Source organism: Ochotona princeps, unplaced genomic scaffold, assembly GCF_030435755.1.
Source record: "Ochotona princeps isolate mOchPri1 unplaced genomic scaffold, mOchPri1.hap1 HAP1_SCAFFOLD_177, whole genome shotgun sequence".
NCBI lineage: Eukaryota > Metazoa > Chordata > Mammalia > Lagomorpha > Ochotonidae > Ochotona > Ochotona princeps.
Genome location: NW_026697793.1, coordinates 8,307 through 34,250, shown reverse-complemented (window position 1 = coordinate 34,250; position 25,944 = coordinate 8,307). Strand labels below are relative to the sequence as shown.

The 25,944-nt window shown below is 39.9% G+C and overlaps 1 protein-coding gene across 1 annotated transcript; it reads right to left on the bottom strand.

Annotated features, from left to right (window-relative positions):
- Window positions 1-28: 28 nt before the first annotated feature.
- LOC131479052 (centrosomal protein of 128 kDa-like) lies at window positions 29-25,668 on the bottom strand (the record flags this gene model as incomplete). Its single annotated transcript, XM_058659675.1, has 5 exons — window positions 29-82; window positions 252-416; window positions 4,880-5,462; window positions 5,513-5,586; window positions 25,318-25,668. Coding segments are annotated over 5 exons (1,227 nt in total), but the record flags the coding sequence as incomplete, so codon positions are not given.
- Window positions 25,669-25,944: the final 276 nt, after the last annotated feature.

Below are 25,944 nucleotides of genomic sequence, written 5' to 3'. Positions count from 1 at the left end.
TCAAAGTTATAAGAATTAAATGAGTGGATTAAATTCCTCCATAAAACATCATTCCTTTCTTTCCCACCATGCCTCTAAATGCCTATTTAAGACACAGAAGAAACTTGAAAAGCATTCAAAAGTAACAAATTGCCTGAAAGAGTAAAATTCACAGTATTCTAATAAATTACCATTTTTTCTATGAAAGACTACAATTATGCCCTAAAAGAACAAACAAACGGAAGTCTTTTAAATTAGAATAAAATGTTTACCTTCTCTTCTAGTTGATCCTTCAAACATTGATATTTTAGCTTCAATTTCTTATTCTCATTTTCATTCTGGCTTAATTCCTCTGTCAGTTTCTCACACTGTGACTTCAACTTCTCCAGCTGACAACGATGGGCTTTAGCTATATTCTTATCTTCTGCACTTTCGGCCTGAGAAAAAGTAAAAAAGAAAAAATTTAATGACCACAAATTACACCAAGCAAATTACACACTTTATCAATGGTGAAAGAGTCCAGCTTTTAGCTACCTCAAAGTATTATGTAAAAAATAAACTAAACACCAATAAAATGTTCATTTATTGAAGCACTGATGAGAACTTAGCAAGAATTACTAAGTGACAGGTACTGGACTAGAAGCAAAGGGAACAGATACAAAAGGCACTGAATGAGGAGTGCTTAGTTAATGTAGTAACCAGGTATTGTGGCAATCCAAAGAGATACCAATGCCACTAAAAGGGGATCGAATTATTAGAGAAGCACACCCACAGGGAAAAACAGTGAGAGGGTATTGCTGACTGAGCAACGTCCTCTTCCACACAGGGAGGAAATTTCCTCTGCTACTTCAATTTTAAGAAATAAATTATAAGCATTTTATATAATGTAATTGCTGATATCTTTTTTTGTTGAGATAACAGTATAGATTTTACCAGCCAAGCAACTTAGCAACTTACTATCAGAGTTTACCACTGACTTCTTTCAATATCATGAAATAACATTAACCAACTTACATGAAATAAAATTGGAAAGAGCTTTGCAAAAATGAACATTAGAATAATCTGTTGTGTAGATGAGATTCAGTGAGTATCCCACAGATGTCCACTTAAAGACATTTCAAATGACAACAGCAATGGAAAGACTTTGTGTCAGGCACTATTCTAAGACCTCTGGGTATTCAGATTCTCTTTATCTTATCTTCATAAAAACTTGCCAAGAAAGCCATTATTATTGCTTGACTGCCTCTTTTGTGAAACTGAAACAAAGAGAAACAATAACTTGCCCAAAGGTTTATAATGGGAAAATGCAGAATCAGAAATTGAGCCCCAAAATTCTTTCTGCCATTTATGCATTTGATCACTATGACATATGGCCTCCAAAAAGCACAATATCATAAGGTTTACAAACATCACAGAGAGGCAACTTACAGTGTCAGCTGCCCACAATTATTAACCGTGAAAGAAACTACATACAATCTCATTAAGATATACATGTTTATGCCTAAAATACATCTGCTTCTTTTACTTCTAAGTTTATTACATTTGTTAAATTGCTAACGTGGGACCACAATCATCTGAAAGTTTCCTACACAAAGAATATTTTGTCAGTTCAAGACAATTTATATTTCATTTACCCCATAAAACTCACCTAAGAGCTGATATCATTTAGAACTAACAAAGGAACTGATTTTCTTTTATGAGCAATCTTGTATTCACAGCCCAAAAATAAAGTTACAAAATAAAGCCTGTCATCAGGATAACTGGCCAATCACAGTGTTTTCAACCGGAATTCTTTCACTTTCCTATCCTAGAGAAAGCTCAGGTAAATAAGATTTCCTCACGTGGTCATCAGATGGCTGGCTGCAGCTCGCTGAGAATCTCAAGAGCTGGTGATGTTCATCTCCTACCAAGTTCTTTCCTCTAGGGGGTCTCATTAGACATCCTAAAATCATCCAGGATGGGAAGCTCTACACCAGGAAATACGGCCTACGGGTCAGACATGTTTTTCTACCAGGCAGCCTACTCTTACACATGTATTACCTCAGCATTCGCTAAGTTTCACCAAAAAAACCTGAGTTATTCCTGCAATTTTTATTAGTCACATTTTGTGTTCAGGACTACAAATTTATGTTGCATTAGCAACAAGACATTCCTTCTCCTATGGAACTGATGAATCATAAAAAGGGCAAGTAATTTGACCAACATCGTGTAGCCAGCAAGTAAAAAAAAGTACATAATTCCAACCCTCCATCCCTGATTCCAGGAAGAGGTGCTCTACAAAACTGCTGAAATCACAATGAGGTAACAGTGGCATATTCTGAAAATATTAGCAGTTCCAGGAGGCCATTGCAATACTTTCAGTTAAGGTAGGAGAAGAATGATGCTGGATAGCAAAAATATACACTCAGCTTGCACAGGGAAAAGTACACAGGTGACAGCTCACATTGTGGTGCAGCCAGTTAAGCTGCCGCTAGGGACGACGGCATCCCATTTCAGAGTGCTTATTCAAGTCCTACTGGCTACTCTGATTTCAAGCCAGCTCCCTATGAATATATCTGAGAGGGTAGCAGAAAACGGTTCCTTTCTCAGGGCCTTCTCACCCATGTGGGAGACGCAGACAGAATTTTTGGCTTCAGGATGTTGTGAGCTTTAGATGAATGAACCAACAGATCAAAGTATTTGCATGTGCACGCAAGCACATGCATATGCCTATTAATCAGACATACACACACACATATATATATGATGAACCAAAACCTAGAAAAAGTAATGAACTCCATGTAAAGCTGACACATATACAAAGCTACTTATCCAAAGCCTCATTGTGTATACTTAAGTATACTAAATCTGAGTAGGAACACTGTTAACTTCTAATGAATATAAAAAGTAAAAATATAAGAATATATTGAGCATGCTGCAGTGGCCTAGCAGCTAAACTCCTCACCTTGAATGTGCCAGGATCCCATACAGACACTGGTTCTAATCCCAGCAGCTCCACTTCCCCTCCAACTCCCTGCTTGTGGCCTGGGAAAGCAGTTGAGCACTGCCAAAGCCTTGGGACCCTGCACCCGCATGGGAGACCTGGAAGAAGCTCCTGGCTCCTGGTTTTGGATCGGCTCAGCTCCAGCTGTTATGGTCACTTGGGGAGTGAATCATTGGACAGAAGATCTTCCTCTCTGTATCTCCTCCTCTTTGTGTATCTGACTTTGTAATAAAAACAAACACATCCTTTAAAAAAAAGTAAAAATATAGGAATACAGCAATACAATAGCATGAGATTGAGACAATGGGTAATTTATTTGCTTTCAAAGCAAACAACTGTGCTGTCCCAAACTCTGATTCTTCCTTAAGCTCGTCTGCTCCTGGTGTGTGTGCCACTGCCAGGCCACATTAGAACAGCTACACTTCATTTCTTAGACTCTAATTCTTCCAACTAAAAAACCAAAAGGCCTTAAGATTTCAGAAGATTCAAAAAAGTATGAGAAAGTCATAATTTTTGACACAGTTCATTTAGGAAGCCTTTATTGTCATTTACTATAATTGAATTCAAAAAACTTCTTAAAGAAAACAAAAAAATCAATTTTCCACATTACATGGAAAATTTCAAGCTAAGCAGATCACAGAGCAAGTCTTTTCATTTTCAGCTATTTAAATATGTCAACCCAATAGCCACGGAGCCAGTTATGTAAGTGCAGAACATTGTGCTAACTACTCTAAGAAGCAGGGATATAAAAATGGCTAAGACACAATGCTCATTCCTCCTTTAAAAACAGACAGCCAACGGAAGTAACAAGGCAACCTACGCGTGCCGTATCAGAGATATCAATACAGCACAATGGAAACAGGAGAGAGATTTGGATCAATTGCAATCGAGCCTTATTCCAGCCACAGCTGAGGTTTGTTGAAATTTTGTGGATCCATAAAAGAGGTAAAGAATTCATCGGGCCTCCAAGTATTAGGATTTTCCCCCCACATTCAATACTACCAGAGGCAATATAAGATTAGGAAACAATTTATAAAATAATATAGTATATACAAATTTCATTTTTCCCAATATATTTCTATCATGCATCATAAATACTCTTAAGGTAGCAGCTACACTTCAAACTTTTGCAAAAAGTAATTATAAATGAGCCTTAAGATTTGCCCACTCATTCTATCCAACAGTTATGTGCTGTGTTTTAGAAACTGCTCTAAGTATTTGGGATACAGCTATAAACAAAATACATTCACTATAAACGCAGTGCTTTCAAAGCTCAGTTATTACAGGATTTTCATTTTAACAAAGATAAAAATTCATTTTTCACATGGAGCCTATGATATGCTAAATATTATGGGGAAAATAAAACAGGGTACAGGTAGATCTATCACACCACTGGGAATCACAGTGCGAAATGATTCTATTACACAATGGCAACACCTTAGAAACATTCCCCCAAACCAGAGCTCCATGAGGCATTTATGCAGCATCTCTGATTTGGCAAACAAGAGATAAATCTCAAAAGGCTCCAATTTACACAGCCCATAAGCTGATACCTTAGTTACAACACTAACAAGGAACTGTGATTTGGGTTGTTATGGCCTTAACAAGTCTTTGCCTCTTTATATTTTAGGAGAAAATAAATGTTGAATGAATCAACAACTTACTGCCATCTCTGCCTTTCCTGATCTCCCCAAATAGCTAACTGTTCTTTTTAAATGGTTTCAGTGTTCTGAAATAGGTGCTGCGATAACTCTACCAGGCCCAACAGGCATGAGTAAACCTCATTATTGTTGGTTTTATCTTCCCTACGGTGCCTGGGAATACAGAAATCATCTCTAAACATTTACACTTTATCAACTTCATGAGCCACCAGAAAACAACTCCTTGAGCGTTATCAGGAGAACTCAGTACAGGTACCTTCAGCGTCCTAATGTGATGCTCCGCTTCGGTCTTTTCTTTCTTAAAGTGCTTCATCAGCTCCTGGATATTTTGTTCGTGCTTCGTTTTCACGCTCTGCAATGAGGCTGTGAGATCCTCCAGCTCCCTCTGGTGAACATCTCGTTCTAGCTTTAACTGTGTGATGACCGTAGCTGTTTCTTCATCCTTGCACTTGGCCTGTGTGGTGAGGTCAGCAAGGTCCTTAAGCACCGCTCTCTTGGCTCGCTCTTCCTCAGCCAATTTGTTAGCAAGATCTGCTCGAATGGCACTCAAGTCCTTGATGGACTCTTGCATCTCAAGGAGTTTCGCCTTGTCCTGAGCCTGGCTCTTCCTCAGCTCAGTGATTTCCTCCTCCAGGTGGGCTTTCTCAGCTTTCATCTGGCTTTGAATCTTACTGTGTTTTTTCAATTCACTTTCTAATCTATGGATGTTCTCTAGCGAATTCTTGACTTCTAGTTCAAGTTCAGCTTGATGAGATTCAACATCATTTAACTTCTTTTCCTTGGAGTGAAGCTCCTCCTCTTGAAGGATGCGCTTACTTATGACATCATTCAACTCCTTTCTCAGATTCTCTGTTTGTTGTAAGGCTGTATAAAGATTCTCAGATTCAACTCCTTTCTCAGATTCTTTGTTTGTTGTAAGGCTGTATAAAGCTGGCTTTTCAATTCCTCCTTTTCTTTTAAAATCTATCAGATTAAAACCATGAAGAAACATTAATATTAAATTCCCCCCAAAAGTGCCAGATAATAGAATTTCAACCTACTGAGCCAAAAAAAAAAATTATTTAAATAATGCTTTGTATTTTTCCATTTTTGAATGACTATTATTTTGAAGATAAAAAGGAGGGGTAAATAGTTACTACAATAGAGTACCATACTGAAATACATTCCAGATTTTTATCAAAACTTACATCAACCAGAACTTTTAAAAATTAGTTAAATCTCATATAAAATAAAGCAGAGAAATGGAGAAAAGAAAAAGAACATTCATCAGAAGTTGAAATAACACACTACCAAAAGTAACAGTTATGTTCATCCTAATGAAACAACTACCAGGAGAAAACTCAAAACAGACATAGGAAAAAAATGAGAAGTATGCGAATACTATCTAAGAGAGGTTATAAAAAAATAACCTTTTTTTAATGTCAACAGTAGATACAGAAATATGCAAAACAGAGGACTGAAGGTACAAATGGCATTTGTTGAAGGGTAGGCTTGGAAGGCACTCCAGAGAAAAGCCAAAGAACAAGATGTCCACCAGCCTCTGCCAGTTGTAAGACTTAGTAACACACCGAAGGACAGAAGCCAATCACTAATCCTCAGAGCCCTGAATCAGCCCTCCATCCCGTCAATCACTGCAAATGGACATGTGGACACTCAAGGCAGCCATGATTCTTTTTCTCTTCAAAACTGGTACCAAGGATACGGTCTACCTGTGCCTGCTTACTAATGCCACCCTGACTTCAGGCTCCCATGTTCCCCATTCAGGGAAAAAAAACTGCACCAAATCTGATTTCAGAATTAGAAATAATGAATTAAAATGCAAATATTTCTGATGCATTTCTATACTTTCATAGTATACCTCAGTGTGAAACAATATATGATAAAATGTAATCAGTTAACCACTCCACACAAAGTTTCCTCAAATTCCTCTTAACTTTGGCAAGTCAGAAGAAACAGTACCAAATAAATGAGAAATAGTAAAACCATTTCATTAAGCTGCCAAGTATGGGACAAAGAGAATTGGACTTGATTCTCACTCCAACCATGTAATGTTATGGAAACAATTTACCATCATAATGATAATAACAAAGTTTTTGGGTTGTGACAAACATTAACACGAAAATAAAACAAATTGCGGGGTGAAACTGAAGTTCAAGGAGGAAGGGTCTAAGAGATGTATCTTAAAAACTGCATAAACAAGAATTAACTGGTCCAGTAATTTCCCTGATAGAGAGGTACTCTAGAGCACAGAGGAATAAGTTTACCTTTCAATGAACATAAATCAGAAAAAATGATGAAAATACAGATAAGCTTAAGGGTAAATATTCTTCTTATTATTATTACGACTATAAAAAAATTTCCAAGAATGTTCGTTAGTTAGAACAATATTCCTGCATCACTCTATTAGCAGAGTCAAAAGGACAGTCGGGGTATTAAGCAAGGGTCACCGAATACCAAAACCAAGTTATCAGCTACCACAGAACTTTACATGGAAGCTTTGGAGGAGACTCCACTTTCAAGTTCACTCATGTGGTATAAGGGCTTGGGTCCCTATTTCCTCACCAGCTTTTGGCAACGTGTTATGCTGAGCCTCCAGGAGGCACCAGACACTGTGCCACCTTCAAAGGCAGCATTAACACAATGAATCCTGCTTCTGCTTCAGTCTGACTTCCCCTGCTCCCATCAACTGGCGGGGGGGGGGTGGGGGGAGGGAGGACAACTCTCTTCTAAGCTTCATAGAATTGACTTAAGACCGCCACATAAACTCATTAAAATCAACTGGACCAATATGATCATGGAAGTTATGACAGGTTCCAAGGATTCTACTCAACTCATCAGAAAAGACAGAAACCAAATGCAGCAAGTGTGGCTATAAGAACATGAGAGAGGAGCTGTACAACAACAGTGCAGCCTCAGCACGGTATCACAGGAAGTGGAGACTGGTGAGCCAGGAGCTGGGGCTACGGAGACCATGGTGGAATTCTAACATAAGAACCCAGACCAGGAACTTGCTGGAGGGAGTGGCACAAGTAACTGCAAACAACGAACTAACCACAATAAGGAAAACTGAATTGTAGACCTGTGGGGAACACAGCTTAGAAACCTACCCCAAAGAGAAGAAGTACAATGAACAAGAGCAAAAGAAAAGACAAAAACACAATGAATATTACTGAAGAGTCCCCTGCAAAGGAGAAAAAACCTTTGCCAATCACAGAGTTAACTGAGAAAGACAGTGAGAAAATGGGGGATACAGAAATCCAAACACTTGTTAAAAAACTTATCAACAATGGGAAGCACATAACACAGGAGTTCAATAAATTTAAGGAACCTGTCACACAGAAAATGAGTCAAATGAAAGCTGATATATCAGAAATGAAGAATACAGTGAAGTAAATTAAAAGTACAGTAGTGAGTCTCCAAAATAGAATGAAGGAAGCAGAAGAAAGGATCTCGGAATTGAAAGATTTTTCCTGTCACCAGGAGGGAGGGAGGGAAACCTGGAAGCAGAGCTGGGGAAGCTAAAGAAAAAAGTATTCAAGAACTGAAAGACACTATGAAATGCCAAATATAAGAGCTATGGGAAGGTGCAGAAGGTGCAGAAAGAGAAGCTGGGTTTACAAACATATTTAATGAAATAACAAGGGAAAATTTCCCTAATCTAGAGAAAGAATTGGGAAACAACACCCAGGAGAGGCACAGAGCACCAAAGGTTTTACAAAAAATGATCTTCACCATGACACATGATAATCAAGCTCTCTTCAATTGAACATAAGGAAAAGATCCTTAAATGTGCATGTGGAAAAAAAATCAATTGACATATTAAAGGAATGTCAGTTAAATTCATAGCAGACCTCTCAAAGGAAATTCTACAGGCCAGAAGAGAATGGAGCAACATATTCCAGATTCTGAAAGCAAAAAGTTGTTGGTCCAGGATAATATATGCAGCAAAGCTTTCCTTCATCTTTCAAAATGAAATGCTTCCACAGTAAAAAGAATATGCCTCGTCCAAACCTGCCCTACAAAGGGTACTTATAGATGTGCTCTTGACAGAGAACAACAATAGCATCCACAAAGCCAAAGGCAAATGTGAAGAACATCCCAGTAAACTAACAGAAGACTAAATCAATGAACAGCCCATTGTTAAAATGACAAGACCAAATTACCACCCATTCATATTAGCCCTGAATGAAATGGCTTAAACTCATCATATGTCATAAGTAGACTGGATTAAAAAACAAAATCCATCTATTTATTGCCTACAGGAGACACATTTCACCAACAAAAATCAGCGGAAACTGTATCTCATGGATTTTTATTTTTTTTAGTAGTTTCATCTCTTCAAAACACTTTCTCATTAAATTCTTCACTGACCCATAGATCATTCAGCAGCATCATTTTCTTCAAGAAGATTCTTGATTTTCTTTTTCTTCTTCAGCAACACATTAGTCATTCAGTAGCATGTTATTTAACTTCATGGCGTTTTCAATTTCTATTTTTCTTCCTGTTGTATTGTTTTGTGGCTTTTCATTTAGAGGATGCACATTCATTAACAGTGTAATGGAGACTGTCATATCCAGAAGCATGATATTTAACTTCATGGTGATTTTTTTAAAGATTTATTTATTTTTATTATAAAGTCAGATACACAGAGAGGAGGAGAGACAGAGAGGAAGATCTTCCATCCAATGATTCACTCCCCAAGTGAGCACAACGGTCGGTGCTGTGCCGATACAAAGCCAGGACCCAGGGGCTCTTCCAGGTCTCCCATGTAGGTGCAGGGTCCCAACACTTTAGGCCGTCCTCAACTGCTTTCCCTGGCCACAAGCAGGGAGTTGGAGGGGAAGTGGAGCTGTCAGGTTTAGAACCGGTGCCCATAAGGGATCCTGGTGCATTCAAGGCGAGGACTTTAGCTGCTAGGCCACCATGCTGGGACCTTCATTGTGTTTCAAATTTCTATTTTTTTCTCCTGTTGTTGATTTTGTATTGTGGCTTTTCACCGAAGGGGATGTATAGTAACTGCAATGGAAACTATCATATCCAGATGTGAGCATACAATGTAGTATGCATCTCTACTTCCAGATCAAAAAAGGACTCCCAGAAAAACTGTTAAGTATATCTTGACAATAGGATGGCTGGACTCTGCCATTGTCCATGCCTGCAATGATGGGCATATGATTGGTTATGAAGAACTATACTAGAGTAATGCTTCAGGGGAATGCAGTACAGGGGTAGAAGTCTTGAGGAGGAGGTAAAAGAAATCCCAGGGCCTGTGGAACTATATCATAAAATGATAATAAAAAAGTAAAAAAGAAAAAAAATTTTTTTTAATTAGAAAAAGAGCATGTGGGAGGAGCCTCAGTAAGGTGAAGGGGGGTGGCTTAAACAAAGAACATTTAGAACAGATAATACAGCTGTCCGGTTATGAGTTAGGACACTCCTACACAGCCCCAATTTAAAATCAGAATATGTCTGAATACAAAATATTATGTCTTCCCAAAATTGGTTTCAGTAACAAGGATATTTACTTTTCTCAAGTAATAAGAAACAGACAGTAGGGTGGTTCAAGTGCAGTCCTTCGAAAGTCAAGCGCTGCTACTTTATCCATCCCAGGATTTCAAGCATCTCTTGGCTTCATTAAAAAACAGGAGTCTGAAGATAGTCACAGACTACGTTGGTCAAGTTTGAAATTTGTCTGGCGATATAGACCATAAGAGCTAAATAACCTCCATTAATTTGTTACTCTTTAATTGTATGGCTAGCAGCAAGAGTGCAAGTTTTCTAGATGTTGTCTTGGGGCCTGAAAATATTAAAACCTCAATATCCTGGACAATGCCAGGGGTTCGCAGCTGAATAGCTTGTCATGAGATAATTCAAAATAATGGATTCAGATTCGTTTTGTCTGGTCAGGAAAGCTTAATAAAGCTCTGAGTGAAAGAATTTTCTAACATTAGAGCAACATAATCGTACCCTCCTCCAGCCCCTTTTAAACGAAAAAGTTCTAAATCATCAGACTCAGTTTAAAAGCCAGATTCAATAGCGCAGGCTTCAGGCGTCCCACCCCAAAAAACAAAACCCTCTCTCTGTTTTTAGTCATACCAGACAGCTGAAATATGAACACAACATATTACAACAACCTACAGACACATTACTGATCATTGAATTCACAGTACCCAATCCTCCATGCTATGATTTGAATATTAGTTGCAGTGTCTTTGAAAGAAGCATGTGTTAACAAGCTTGATCCTGCTAGCCTAATGCTAATGGTACTTACAGAATGCAAACTTAGTTGCAGTGTTTAGAGGTGGGGTCTTTGAGAAGTGGCTGGAGGAGCCTGGCTTATTAGTATACAGCACCTATCAGGGAATCATGGTGGATTTCCAAGGACAGACAAGGATATGGATGCTCACTCATGCCATGCGATGCTTTGTGCTACCTGGACATTCTCCCAACAGATACTGGGATACTACAGCAGGTGCTGCGCCAATGAAACTCCATAAGGTAAATAAAGTTAGCTTCTCCTAGGTGTGCTGTCGTAGGAACCAGGCGCAGATAAACACTATAACCAAAGGCTTCCAACTGCTTAGCAAGGATTTTCGACTTTCCCTTCACAAGGGTAAGATCATACTCATCCCTCATCCCACTGCTGCACCCAAATTCAGTTAATCCTACAATTGAAGGAATTTTTAAAGTCAGAGTTCCTAACTCCTAGAATATCAATTTTCAACACTTATTTATTTATTTGATGGTCACAGCTAGAGAGAGAGAGATCAATTTCTCCAGGCTCTGGGTCACTGGAGGTTGCTGCAACAGGATTGAACCAGGTCAAATCCAGGAGCCAAGTGATTCATCCAGGTCTCCAACAAAGCTGTAAGGATCTAAACACTTGGGTCATCTTCCACCACTTTCCAAGCTATTGGCAGGGAGTTGGATCTGTCAGGGAGCAGCCAGAACATGAACCAGTGTCTATAGAGGAAACTGACTTGGCTGTCAGTGGCATTTCTTCCGCTGACAGACAAAACTTTAGACTGACTTAAATGACAAGGAAATGTCTTACCACTTCAGAACAGATCCAGACAATATATTAAACCTCCATCTCCACCTCCACAATTTTCCAAGCAATACCTACCTACCTCTTACCTTTATTCTCAGAATGGTAGTAACAAGAGTGCCTCAGTCACTCCAGCTGTAACACTCAGACTTGAAAATCAGAGTTAGAGAGGGGAAGCGAAAGACAATGAGAGGGAGAGCTCCCATCTGCCAGTCCACTCCCCAAATGGCTGAGACAGCCAGAGCTAAGGGAATCAAAAGCAAGGAGGCAGGAGGCTGTTCCAGGTAGGTGTCCCACATGGGGGCAGTGCCCGAGGACTTGAGCCATCCTCCACTGCTTCCCCAAGGCAGGTGAGGAAGCGAAACCAATACCCATCTGAGCTGCTGGTGCCACAGGTGGAGGATTAGCCTGCAACTCGCAGCAGCAGCACTATCAACGTAGTTTTTAATAAAGTACAATCTGATAGGAAAAACTGAATCCAGGAAATGGCTGGGCAACCAAAGGAAAGTAGGAAGATCAAAATCCATTAACCAGTTGTTAATGGTTAAAAAAAAGAAAAAAAGGAAATAAAACGTCCTTGGAAGAACAGAACAGATATTAGACCTGAGAGTTTGAGCATAGTACAACACATGAATTCAAGTATCAACCACTGAAATGGGCCGAAGCAGTCATTTGAAGGTCATCATAAACAGAAAATTAGTATGAACTGCAAGGACAAAAAGCTCAATGGATTGGGGAGCTCGAGAAAATGGCCGACCACGGAGGGTTGATGTAAAGGGGAAGGCAGAGAGAGAGGGCCAAAAAGTGCCAGAAGAAGGAGCAAGTCTAGTTAAAAATAGTATACACGGGTGTGCGAATCCCACAGGACACTGAGGAATCAACAAGATCCACGCAATTTGGAGAATCAACCAAAAATAACAACAAATAAACCAAGGAAGCGCTCAGCGGCCGGCTCAGTCTCACCGCAGCTCGAAAACGGGTGAGTTGGGAACCCAGCGGGGGGGGGGGGGGGGGGAAGGCCGGCGGGAGTTTTGAACAGCCAACTTTGGGAGATCGTTGCACAAGGCCCCGCCAGTGGCGGCTGGAAACTGCAGGAGTGCTGAAACCTCTAGCACTGGTGGCGATATTAGTGACCTTGGTGGGACCCAGGCAAAGACAGGGACGGCTAAGTAACACACATTCCCACATAACGAACGCTACGGTACCGGAAGGGCGCTAGGATCCTGAAGTGCGGTAGCCGGCAGCTACCCCGGGACCACAGCTAAACTAAATTCTGGGCCAACCCAGGCCGAAGGAAAGCGGCCGTGCCTCAGACAAAAAACCAAAGTAAAACAACAACAAAAAAAATCCTAGGCGCTGAAACCTAAGGCTGAAACCTAAGGCGCTGAAACCTGAAACCCAGAAGGGAAACAAAAACAACTCCCTGGGCCAAAGGAAAACAAAAACCTAGGCTAGCAAGACCTCAGGACACCCACTAGGTGGCAACAGAGGTCAAGGGTGAGAATTCAGCAACACCTGGGGCCACAAGCATGAGGCGCAATAGGAGAGCCAGTGAGGTAGATGCAGCTAATGCCATCCCAAAAAGCCACCATAAAGCCTGGTCGATCGCAGAGATTACAGATGAAGAAATTGAAGACGTCTCTGATAAGGCGTTCAGAAAAATAATTATAAAACTCTTCAGAGACAATGAAAAACGATGGGACGAGCTCAAAAATTTTAAAAACCACATAATCACAGAAACAAAATCACTCAAAAACGAGATCCTGGACTTGAAGAATAAAGTTGAGAGCTTAGCCAACAGAATTACAGCAGCAGAAGACAGGATATCCGACTTAGAAGATTCCCAGAATGAAAGCAGGCAGATTATTAACCAACTAGAGTCACAACTACACAAGGCAACCAAGACGATCCAGGAGATGAATGACAACATCAAGAAGTCAAATATCAGAATCATGGGGCTCCCAGAAGGAGTGGAAAGAGAAACAGGCATACAACCAGTACTTGAGGAAATTATGCAGGAGAACTTCCAAAATACCTGGAACATGAGTCCAATCCAAATTCAGGAAGGCCAGAGGACTCCCCACAGGGTGGACCCAAAACGATCCTCCCCAAGACACGTGGTAATCAAGCTACCCTCCAATGAATACAAAGAAAGAATCCTAAGGTTAGCATGATCCAAAGAGAAGCTTACATTTAGGGGCAGGACCATCAGAATCACTGCCGACTTCTCAGAACAGACGCTCCAGGCAAGAAGGGAGTGGAACAAAATCTTTCAAGTACTGAAAGAGAACAACTGTCAACCAAGAATACTCTACCCAGCAAAGATTTCATTTGTATACGAGAACGAAACTAGATACTTCCACAGCAAAGAGAAATTAGAAGAATATGCCAACACAAAACCAACTCTACAAAATCTCCTTAGAAATGCGCTACTCCCAGAGAAAAAGGAAGCAAGCCATAAGCAAGGATAGCAATCAGGGAGATCTCAATAAAGTCCATCCACAGAAACGACAATCAATTACCAACAACCTCAAAAACACAGGCATATGTCACGGCAAAATTATAATTTCTCAATATTAACCCTCAACACAAATGGCTTAAATTCATCACTGAAAAGGCACCGATTAGCAGACTGGGTTAAAAATCAGGACCCAACTATATGCTGCTTGCAAGAAACGCATCTAACCAGAAGAAACTTCAGGAAACTCAAAGTGAAAGGATGGAAACAAATATTCCATGCCAATGGACGAGAAAAAAAGGCTGGCGTGGCAGTCCTATTCTCAGATGATACGGACTTCAAAGTAACAAACGTCAAAAAGGACAGGGAAGGGCGCTACATCCTCTTGAAAGGGAGGATCCAACAAGAACCAATCGCAATTCTTAACATATATGCTCCTAGCCCAGATGCACCCAGCTACGTGAAACAACTACTTTTGGACTTAAAGGGAGACATAGATGAACATACGATAATTCTGGGAGATCTGAACACCCCACTAACACCAATAGATAGATCAACGCAGCAAAAGCTCAACAGAGAAGCCACAGAACTCACACAAACAATAGAACAACTGGACCTAGTAGACATCTATAGAATATTTCATTCTAAGGCCACAGACTACACCTTCTTCTCAGCAGTGCATGGTACCTTCTCCAGGATAGACCACATAATAGGACACAAAGCAAGTTTAACTAACTACAAAAATATCAGAATCATACCATGTACCTTCTCAGACCATCACGGAGTGAAACTGGAAATCAACAACTCAAAATGTCCCAGGAAACATGTAAACTCCTGGAGGCTGAACAATATGCTACTAAACGAACAATGGGTTAGAGAAGAAATTAAAGACGAGATCAAAAAATTTATGGAAACCAACGAAAACCCAGATACAAATGTCCAAAACTTATGGGACACCGCCAAAGCAGTGTTACATGGTAAGTTTATTGCAATTAGCACGCACGTCAAAGCTCAAGAAAGGCAACAAATGCAGGAATTAAGCACACACCTCCAGGAACTGGAAAAGCAACAGCAGAAGGACCCCACAAACAAGAGGAAACAAGAAATTATCAAAACAAGACAAGAACTAAATCAGAAAGAAATTAAAAAAACCATTCAGAAAATAAATTAATCAAAAAGCTGGTTCTTTGAGAGGATAAACAAAATAGATACCCCACTGGCCCGACTGACAAAGAAAAAAACAAGACAAAGCAAGAATTAGCAGCATCAAAGATGAAAAAGGCAACATAACAACAGACACTACTACCATTAAGGAAATAATTAGAAATTATTACAAAGAACTATACGCCAACAAATCCGATAACCACTTGGAAATGGAAAGATTTTTAGAATCCCACCAATTACCAAAACTCACCCCAGAAGCAACAGAAGACCTGAATAAACCCATTACTGAATCAGAAATAGAATCAGTGATTAAAGAGCTCCCAACAAAGAAAAGCCCAGGCCCAGATGGTTTTACCACAGAATTCTACAAAACATTCCAACCAGAGCTAGCCCCAATCCTTTATAAGCTCTTCAAAACAATAGAAAAGGAAGCAGTTCTTCCAAACTCATTCTATGAAGCCAATGTCACCTTAATCCCCAAACCGAACAGAGAATTAACAGAGAAGGAAAACTACAGACCGATCTCCCTGATGAATGTTGACGCTAAGATTCTCAACAAAATCCTAGCCAATAGAATACAAAAAAACATCAGACAGATCATCCATCCAGATCAAGTAGGTTTCATCCAGGGAATGCAGGGATGGTTCAACATAAGAAAATCCATAAATGTGATACATCACATCCAAAAACTGAAAAACAAAAACCATATAATAGTATCAATAGATGCAGAAAAAGCCTTCGACAAAATTCAACACCACTTCATGTTAAAAACCCTAACCAGGGTGGGGATAGAAGGAACAATCCACAACATAATCAAAGCAATATATGAAAAACCCAATGCCAGCATCATACTAAATGGAGAAAAACTGGATCCCTTCCCACTGAGATCTGGAACAAGACAAGGCTGCCCACTATCACCACTGCTATTCAATATAGTCCTAGAGGTACTTGCAGAAGCCATAAGACAAGACAAAGAAATCAAAGGAATCCAAATTGGAAATGAAGAAGTCAAGCTCTCACTATTCGCAGACGACATGATTCTCTACATAGAAGAACCAAAAAACTCAATACAAAGACTCCTAGAACTCATACGAGAATTTGGCAGAGTGGCAGGATACAAAATTAATGAACAAAAATCAATAGCCATGGTGTATGCAAATGGCCGCAAGATGGAAGAAGATCTAACCAACAAGCTACCATTCAAAATAACAGAGAAAAGCATGAAATATCTGGGAATAAATTTAACCAAAAGCGTAGATGACCTTTATGAAGAAAATTACAAAACACTCAAAAAACAAATAGAACAAGACCTCGAAAGATGGAACAACATCCCATGCTCCTGGATAGGCAAAATTAATATCATCAAAATGTCTATACTACCAAAAGCAATATATACATTCAATGCAATCCCAATCAAATTACCCACAGCATTCTTCATCGAACTGGAAAAAATCATACACAGATTCATCTGGAAACACAAAAAACCACGAATAGCCAGAACCACTCTGAAGAACAGACACTTAACAGGGGGAATCACAGTACCGGATCTATGGACATACTATAGGGCAGTGGTCATCAAAACAGCCTGGTACTGGCACAAAGATAGAGAGGAAGATCAGTGGAGCAGAATAGAAACAACAGATGGAAACCCACACAGATACGGTCAATTAATCTTCGACAAAAAGATAGACAACAACCCAAGCAAATGGAAAGGTCTGTTCAATAAATGCTGTTGGGACAACTGGTTGATAGCCTGCAGAAACAAAAAGATAGACCCACATCTCTCACCATACACCAAGATCGAATCTAAATGGATAAAAGATCTAAACCTACATCCAGAAACCTTCAAACTTTTGGAAGAAAATGTTGGAAATACACTGGAACACTTAGGGGTAGGCCCTCACTTCCTAAAAAAGACTCCAAATGCAGTAGAAATCAAGACCAAAATAAACAATTGGGACCTCATCAAACTAAGAAGCTTCTGTACAGCTAGAGAAACAATCAACAAAGTAAAAAGGCAACCTACAGAATGGGAGAAGATCTTTGCACACTACATAGGAGATAGAAGGCTGATCTCCAGAATATACAAAGATCTCCAGAGAAACCAAAACAACAGAACAAACAAACTGCTCAAGAAATGGGCACGGGAAATGGGCAGACATTTCACAAAAGAACAAACCCAAATGGCAAACAAGCATATAAAAAAATGCTCAAGTTCCTTGGCAATAAGGGAAATCCAAATGAAGACAACAATGAGGTACCACCTAACTCCAGTAAGGATGGCACACATACATAATACCACCAACACTTGCTGACGAGGCTGTGGGGAAAAGGGAACCCTTCTCCACTGCTGGTGGGACTGCAGACTTGTACAGCCTCTATGGGAATCAGTTTGGCGAATACTCAAACAACTGAAAATCAGCATACCATATGATCCAGCAATAGCACTCCTAGGAATATATCCAAAAGATCTCCTACACAAGAAACCAACATGCACGCCTATGTTCATAGCAGCACTATCTACAATTGCAAAAACCTGGAAGCAGCCAAAATGCCCATCAATAGAAGACTGGATAAGAAAGCTATGGTTCATCTACTCTATGGAATACTACTCAGCTATTAAAAAAAATGAAATGCAGTTCTTTGTGGACAAATGGGCCCAACTGGAATCCATCATGCTAAGAGAAATGAACCAATCCCAAAAGGTTAAATACCACATGTTCGCCTTAATCTGAGATGAAAAGATGACAACTTGAAAGATAGTACCTGTATATTGTAATATTATTGCAATCTCTAACAACCTGTATCCAATGCAATAAGATAATGCGATATAATCTATAAACCAACAATTAATGTCAGAATACTTAAGATCTACATCAAAAAAGTGTAAAACCTACTAAACCCTCAATATGCTATGTTAACCTGTAATGGGGAGGGAGTGCAGGGAAATCTTTCAAGACCATAAAAAGAGTGAGAGAAAAAAAAGTACAATATAGCTTATCAAGGTCAAATCTGGTATTTCATAGACAGCAGACTCAATGCGGCACTAAACAACAATAAAACTACTATACCAATGCATGAGGGGGGAATCGGGTGCGATCCTGACAACCTCTTAACAGGAGGTCATGTGCGTGGAGCAGGGGAGCACTCCAGAGTGGAGCAGGTGGTAAGGAGGAAGCTTGGATCCCAACCATGAAGACTCCCAGATCTTCAACACAAACTACTAATACGAGCAACAAGGACTATACCCCAACTGCCAAGGAGGCCACAGGGAATTGGATGCCCTCGGAGGCCGAGTACTCTGAGGTCACCCACCCCCAACTGGAGCTTCCGCAGCGGATGGAAGAAGTCCAAACACTACCGTGCAGAAACCAACGTCATCGGAAAGACAGCCAGAAGCCCTGAGTGGTCAGCAGACACAGAAGAACAATTAATGTCCTTCAGGACCAGGGAGGAGAGCTTTCTCTGGTCCGAGCCTGGCTCCACCTCTGGACCCCGCCCTCCCTCGCAGTGACCATCGGGATTGCTTCGAAAACCCCTCACAGCAAACAAACAATCATACAAACTAAAAAAAAAAAAAAAAAACCCTAAAATAAATAGACAAACAATAGAAAGTAGAGCTTGAAATCTGACAGGAAAGAGCTGGCATGGATTGGCTCATGCCTTGCTGGGTGGGACACAAAGATTGGTCACTCCTCACCATGGTGTTGAGGATTTCCCTGCACACCCCTCCCCCCCCCCCAAAAAATGTTCTGCACCTTAAATGTTGACAAATATCTTGTTAGAGTTACAAGCCAGTCAGGATTATCCCAAAATCTGCCAAGATCAACAAAATTATACTTCAACACAACAAATGGCTAAATACTAAAATGAAATAGACATGAGACAGCTGAATGGTACCCAGTGGCCTTTTCGGGGTATATAGCAGCCGGTCCGGTCCTGTATATAAACTAAAATTGAGATGTCAATGAGCTAATCATAGGTTGTGGTTAGGACTTGTTTTTTTGTTATTTTGTTCTTTGTTTTTTTTTTTTTATTATTTTTTTTTTTCTTTACCATACTGGTTACTCAAAACTATGTCAATTCCTTAATATTGCAAATTGCTGTTGATGTTATATTGGGACTCTTAATTGACTGTGATGATATTATACCAGCTCTGACTTCGGACCAGAAATGGTCTCCCCAAGAAACTGTTCAACCCATTTGGACAATAAGTAGCTGGACTCTATGCTTGGTATATGTTTGCAAGGAAAGAATCTTGATTGAATTTGAACTGTAATGCTGCATCAAGGTGGAGGAATCCACTGGGGGGAGGGGAGGGGGAGGGGGATTCCCAAAGCCTATGAAACTGTCATATAATGCTAAATATTAATTAAAAAAAAATAAAGTAAGAAAAAATTTCAAAAAAAAAAAAAAAGCTCAATGGATTGCTGCCTTGAAATCTAAAGTCACTAAACACAACAGCAGGAATTACACAATGTCAAAATCCATAAGGATTTTGGAAGGGTGAGGGGTGACCATCAGTAAGAAAGAAGAACAGAAAAAAAAAAGTTCTAAACTTCTAAACTGGCAAGCTCAGCTTCCAAGGAAAAGGAAACAAAAGGGATAATAATAGAAAAAGAGCACGAATAAAGCTATGCAAAATCCTAAGGATGGTAATGCCTTAACCCTTGATGTTTCTGGGAACAACAGACAAATGCTTAAAGGCCTGACCCAAACTATGTAAGGATGCTCTTAAATCTAACTGAAACGTAGATGGTGGTGAACCTTTTAAAAAAAATTCTATTTCTAGATGGATTTTCCTAACAGGTCAGTCCAGTAGCTTTTCTGAATTGCAATATACTAGCATTACATACGCATTCCACAGGTAAAGCACTTCAGCACTGGGCTTTCTCACTCTAAGCCATTGAAATTTCCAGTTTACAAGCACATAATACATGTAGCTGTTTTCTCAGTGGGAGGGAAATACACAGAATGAAAAGACGGCAATTTAACAGTCTTGAAGTCAAATGTTACCAAGCAAAAAGCTAACACTTAGGCAAGCCAATTACTCCAACAATTCAGAAGATAAAAAAAGACAGACAGACAGACAGACTGACCAGGAAACACTGCCATTACCAATACTATAAAAAAAAAAAAACCATGAGAGCACTGGGAAACAATCAAAAAGCATGCAGAATGATCAGAGAACACCTTTAAATGCTTTCCTTTATCAGTGGCAGCTTTTCAACTTTCCAAAAACGTGTTCTTCTATACATCGGTAATGTACATCATGATTCCCTATGTAAATATCCATGCTATTATCATTTCAGAAAGTATAGAATATGATTTTCTGTTTTTTCCTACTGCTGTAAAATTATTTGAAACATAATATGAACTATGTAATATAATTATTTCATCTGTAATATGATAATTATCTAATATTACATACCATTCAGTAACTAATTAATTTTATATAACATATCTGATAGTTTACCAACATATCACAAACATATGTACCTCAACAGAAAGGCACAAATCAGCAATTTGGAAGGGAATGAAAGCTTTGGCCTCTTAATATGTCTTTTAGGACAATATATTAAATTAAACAATATTTAATGTAATATTAAAGAAGATACCAGATTATAGTAGAAAAAGAAAAATGGATGTACAAAAACATTGTGCAAATACAAAGGACATACATTTTTACTTTTTAAAATTATGTAATTGTTTATTTTAAAGTGAGAGAAATAGAGACAGGGCACATACCCGCATTAGCTAGTTCACATGGGCCCACAAACATCTCCCACATGGGTAGGGAGAGCTCAGTAACCTCAACAGGAGGACGCTGGAGACAGGAACAGCCATGTTTCACACTCAGGTGCTCCAATACAGGCAGCAGGTATCATAATAACTAAGCCAAGATTTATTTTAATATATACTTCCAAATAAACCCCAAAGTCACTTCTGCAAGTAATTAGTCCTTTTAAAAATGTTAACTACAATACTATTGGCTTACGGAGCATTTGTGTTTTTATTAAATACTCAATATTCCTTAGAGGTAATGTTCAAGATTTTATTTTTAAATACTCTTTTTGCAACATTATTTATCATGTATATTCACAGATTTACTGGACACTTGAATTTTCAGTGAAACATTTGCTATCCCTTCTTCCTTGATTAACCACTGCTCTGTGATGTGCTGCATTAATTTTAAAGGCTCTTAAAAGGAGAAATTACAACGCCTGCTGTGATAACATGATACTATCCTAACTGTAGCAATCACTTTAAAACTACTTCTTTGGGCCCGGCGGCGTGGCCTAGCGGCTAAAGTCCTCGCCTTGAAAGCCCCGGGATCCCATATGGACGCCGGTTCTAATCCCGGCAGCTCCACTTCCCATCCAGCTCCCTGCTTGTGGCCTGGGAAAGCAGTCGAGGACGGCCCAATGCATTGGGACACTGCACCCGCGTGGGAGACCCGGAAGAGGTTCCAGGTTCCCGGCTTCGGATCGGCGCGCATCGGCCCGTTGCGGCTCACTTGGGGAGTGAATCATCGGACGGAAGATCTTCCTCTCTGTCTCTCCTCTGTATATATCTGGCTGTAATAAAATGAATAAAATCTTTAAAAAAAAAAAAAAAAAAACTACTTCTTTACTTATCATTAGCAATGCGAAGAGATAAAAGTAATTACATCAAAAGTATTCTGATAAATGATTGTTTAACAAGTTTAATATTCTGAAAATTTAATCTAGAAAACTCTCAGCACACCGTGGATTAGGATACTGTCTGATGACACAGATCCTTCCATATTTCCTCTAATTAAGGAAAGTCCCTAGAACATTCTCAATCAATCAGTATCCTCAAACCACCCTGCTTTGCAACTAACTCCCTTAAAGGCAGCCTCAATGAACCAGTTGCCAGACCAAGCTGACTCAAGCAAAAAAAAAAAAAAAAAAAGTACAGCAATTTCCAGTTATCCAATCAGTTCACAGTCAAGTCCGATGTATATTTTTCCTCAGGGCAATCAGCCAGTCAGTGTTTAGCAAATGGATTAAAATGGAAAGCATACCACCTGGCCGACAAATACATGGAAAAGAAAAAAAAAGTGCTCAACACCACACCACCAGTCACCGCAGCTGGAGGAAACTGTCTAGATTGCCTGGTGCCTAGGCAAGTGTTACACGACTGGGGGGAAAAGCCAATAGCTGACTGGCATTGCGGGCCTGGTTCATAACAACTGTGAATACGTTCCTATTCGTTAATATTAAACCCCCATGGAAGGGGCAGTGGGGAGCAGACAGCTGCCACCTGCTTGCCAGGGTCCTTGGGCAAGCTTTCAATGTGGACAGAGATGCAACCCCAGGCCACCCTGGGCCAGGCTGCTACACTCACAGGAATACTCAAAAGCCAGGGCTGTCGACAGCACACATGGGAGCTGGAGCTTCAGATGTGCCAGAAAGAAGGGTCTCAACAGCTCCCCCCATAAACCATTCCAAGGGCATATGCGAGTACCAGTGCTGAGGGCAGTCGGGCCTGACAGAAATCTACAGGGCCTCCCCAGGCCAGGCACCTGGCAGCACACATGAGAGCCAAGACTCACAGTGAGTCAGGCAGGGACCCTAAGGAGTTGGTCCACAGGGGCTCCATGGGCCACACAACAGCACCCTCTGGGCAAGGAGGCCCACCAGTGGCTTTTGGCATCGACAAGCAGCATGCCAGCCTCAGACACATCAGGATCTCTGATCTCAGAACCAGTAGGTGTGTGCATGCATTGGACTCCTCGTTCCACACACTACACCCCTGTGCAAAGAAGCCTACGACATTTCAGAGTAATGATGAAGATGTGGGACACCTAGCCAGTGGCACTGATTAGAGTTCTCCAGCTAAGGAGAGGGAGCCATTAGATGACACAGAGGGTTCTGAACCCAGAATAGGCCAGCCCTCTACTCCTAAGCAGCCGGAAACAACTATGGAAGATTTGATTCACTCTTCAGCACCCTTAGATTAAGGGTTGGAAATCCTTCCGATCAATAAAACTACCCTACCCTCGGGATATACTTTCCTCACCAGGTACCTGCCACCACATCATGAAACCACTCCCCTACCCCAGAAACTGTCCACGTGGAGGGGCTATCTCTTCCTTCTCATGGACATGGAAAGAAACGGCAAAAACATTTCCCTATCTCCTGCCTTTCCCCTCTGACCGAGCCCACTCTGAACATGCCCATCATGTATCTGTGATCGCCTCACCTTTTAAAGAAGCTTTAAAGAAAAAAGTCACCAGGGAAATGCAAATCCAAACCACAATGAAATATTACCAAATTCGAGGACGTGGAAAAAGGGGAACATCTATACACTGGGTGGAAATGTAAATTATCGCAATCACACTAGAAAACAGTGTGGGGATTTCTTAAAAAGGCAAAAAGACTTGCCATATGATCCAGCAATCCCACCACTGTGGTATTCTGTGACTATACCAAGACAGGAATACGTTGTGTCAAACAGCTATTTATCTGCACCACCATCAGCAGTGCTGACAATATCCAAACCATGAAATCAACCAAATTTGTTTATCATCAGATGAATGGGTACCAAGAATGTACATACACATAATGAAATACTATTCAACTAGAAAAAAAATAAAATTCTATCATATGCAGCAAAATGAATGCAACTGGAAGACATAATGTTGAATGAAATAAACCAGACATAGGAAAATACAGTATGCCCTTATATTTGGGGGGCTAAAATTCAAAAACAGATTAAAACAATCAAAACACAAAAAAATCAAAACAAAAATACCCATATGTATCAATATTTCCAAACACAGTTTGTCAAACTTCAACACCCATATCAAACTAATTGATAAGAAAGTTATACTACTGCATTTTAGAGATCCATAATTATTTTAAAACTTTCCCTATGTAGGCAGTGTCATCCTCCTACTCGATTACTGTTTATAACACTTGTCTATATTCCTGATAAACAAGGTTCATTTTTATTTAAAAAAAGAAAAGGAAAGCCTACCCACAGTGAGCACAGTGAGCACCTCTTCCGTTTTCTGAGAAATTCCTTGTAAAAGGCAAAGCATCTTTACCATGACAGCTCATGTACAAGTATCTGTCACTCCTAAAGTGATGACAATTGATTTTAAAAATATAACTGCATTACATTTTCTTTTCTTTTGCAAGGAAATCAACTTATCAAAACGATTATAGTCTTCTGTAATGTTTGAGTTCTTCACAAGTGACAAATGACAAAGCTCAAATGATAAACCAAGATGAAACATCAGTGAAAACCAATCATGACTCTTCCGCTTACTATCTCATAGACCACCCGGGCTTAATTCAACCCACAGATACAGCTAAGAACTATAGAGAAGCATAAAATCCATCCAAAATAACTGACTATACAAGAGAAAAGTTCATGTGACATGCATACAAGGATCAGTGAAATGCTTTCTGTTGCTGCCGAAAGGGCATAAAAACAGATTTAAGGAGGCTTATGATCTTGTGACACTACAGAGAGAGCTAGTTAATGTCACTCCTTTAACTAAGCCTATTATATTTGTTGCAGGAAAAATAGACCAGTAGTAACTATTGCATTTTTTAAGTGCTTCTATCTCACTAATACCTACTCTGAAATATGTATAATCAAGTAAGATTTTAAAATAAGGATTTTAAAAAACAAATAAGATGTACGGGGGAAAACGATGTGATATTCTGGTAGATGGTGACACAGTGATTTTCTTCCATTTGAATATTAGGATATCAACGATTAGGTCGATTTATGGGGACGTAGAGCTGAGGAAGGAGAGAGTATGACTCATTTAAAGGGATAATTCGGGAAAAGCCATAGAATGACAAACCATTGAAAGAGCCTTGAAAAAATAAATTATTTTTTACTTGATATAGCCAAGACAGAAAGACACTTCAAAGACAACTGAGAGACTGTAGAGCCCGACACCCAAGTGTTTGTTCAAGCAATGGAGGAATCGAATGTTAGAGACAGCAGAACCTGCTCCCCAGGAATTTGACATCTGTACCTGATTGTTCTTTTCTGTCAAGTCATCAAGAGTTTCAGACTGTTTCTCCAATGCTCGCTCTAGTTTCTTATGCTTCAGTTTCCACTGCCTGATGGATTCCTGGGCTTTCAGCTTCAGGTCTTCTCTGCGTCTTTCAGCCTCCTCCCTCAGGGCCTCCGACTGCCGCAGCTCAGCCAGGTACTGTTTGGCCTGCTTGGTGGCATCCTCGGCGTGCTGCGTCAGCTCCGCGATCTGGAGGTCAGCTCGCTTGCGCTCAGCCTCGCTCGTCTCAAAGTGATTTTGGATCTCCCTGAGCTGATTCAGCATGTGCAACTGTTGTTTTTCCCTGCTCTCCAACTCGTGAGTTAAATTCTAGGAATAAAAGCATATGAAACATTAGGAAAAATTTTCTTGTCAATGGCAATGTGTAACATTTCATCAAACAACAATCTCAAATGTCACAGAAATGGAAATCAACCATACCAAATTTCATTAGAAAGCAACTCAGAAAACATGACTCCTTTTCTGTGTGTTTTATAACCACATTATTTGGGAATGATGTTTTACAGCAGTATTACCTCTTTTAAGCTGTTATTCAGTGAGGGAAGAAAACATTTATTTTCAACTAGTTATCACTAAAAAGGAAGG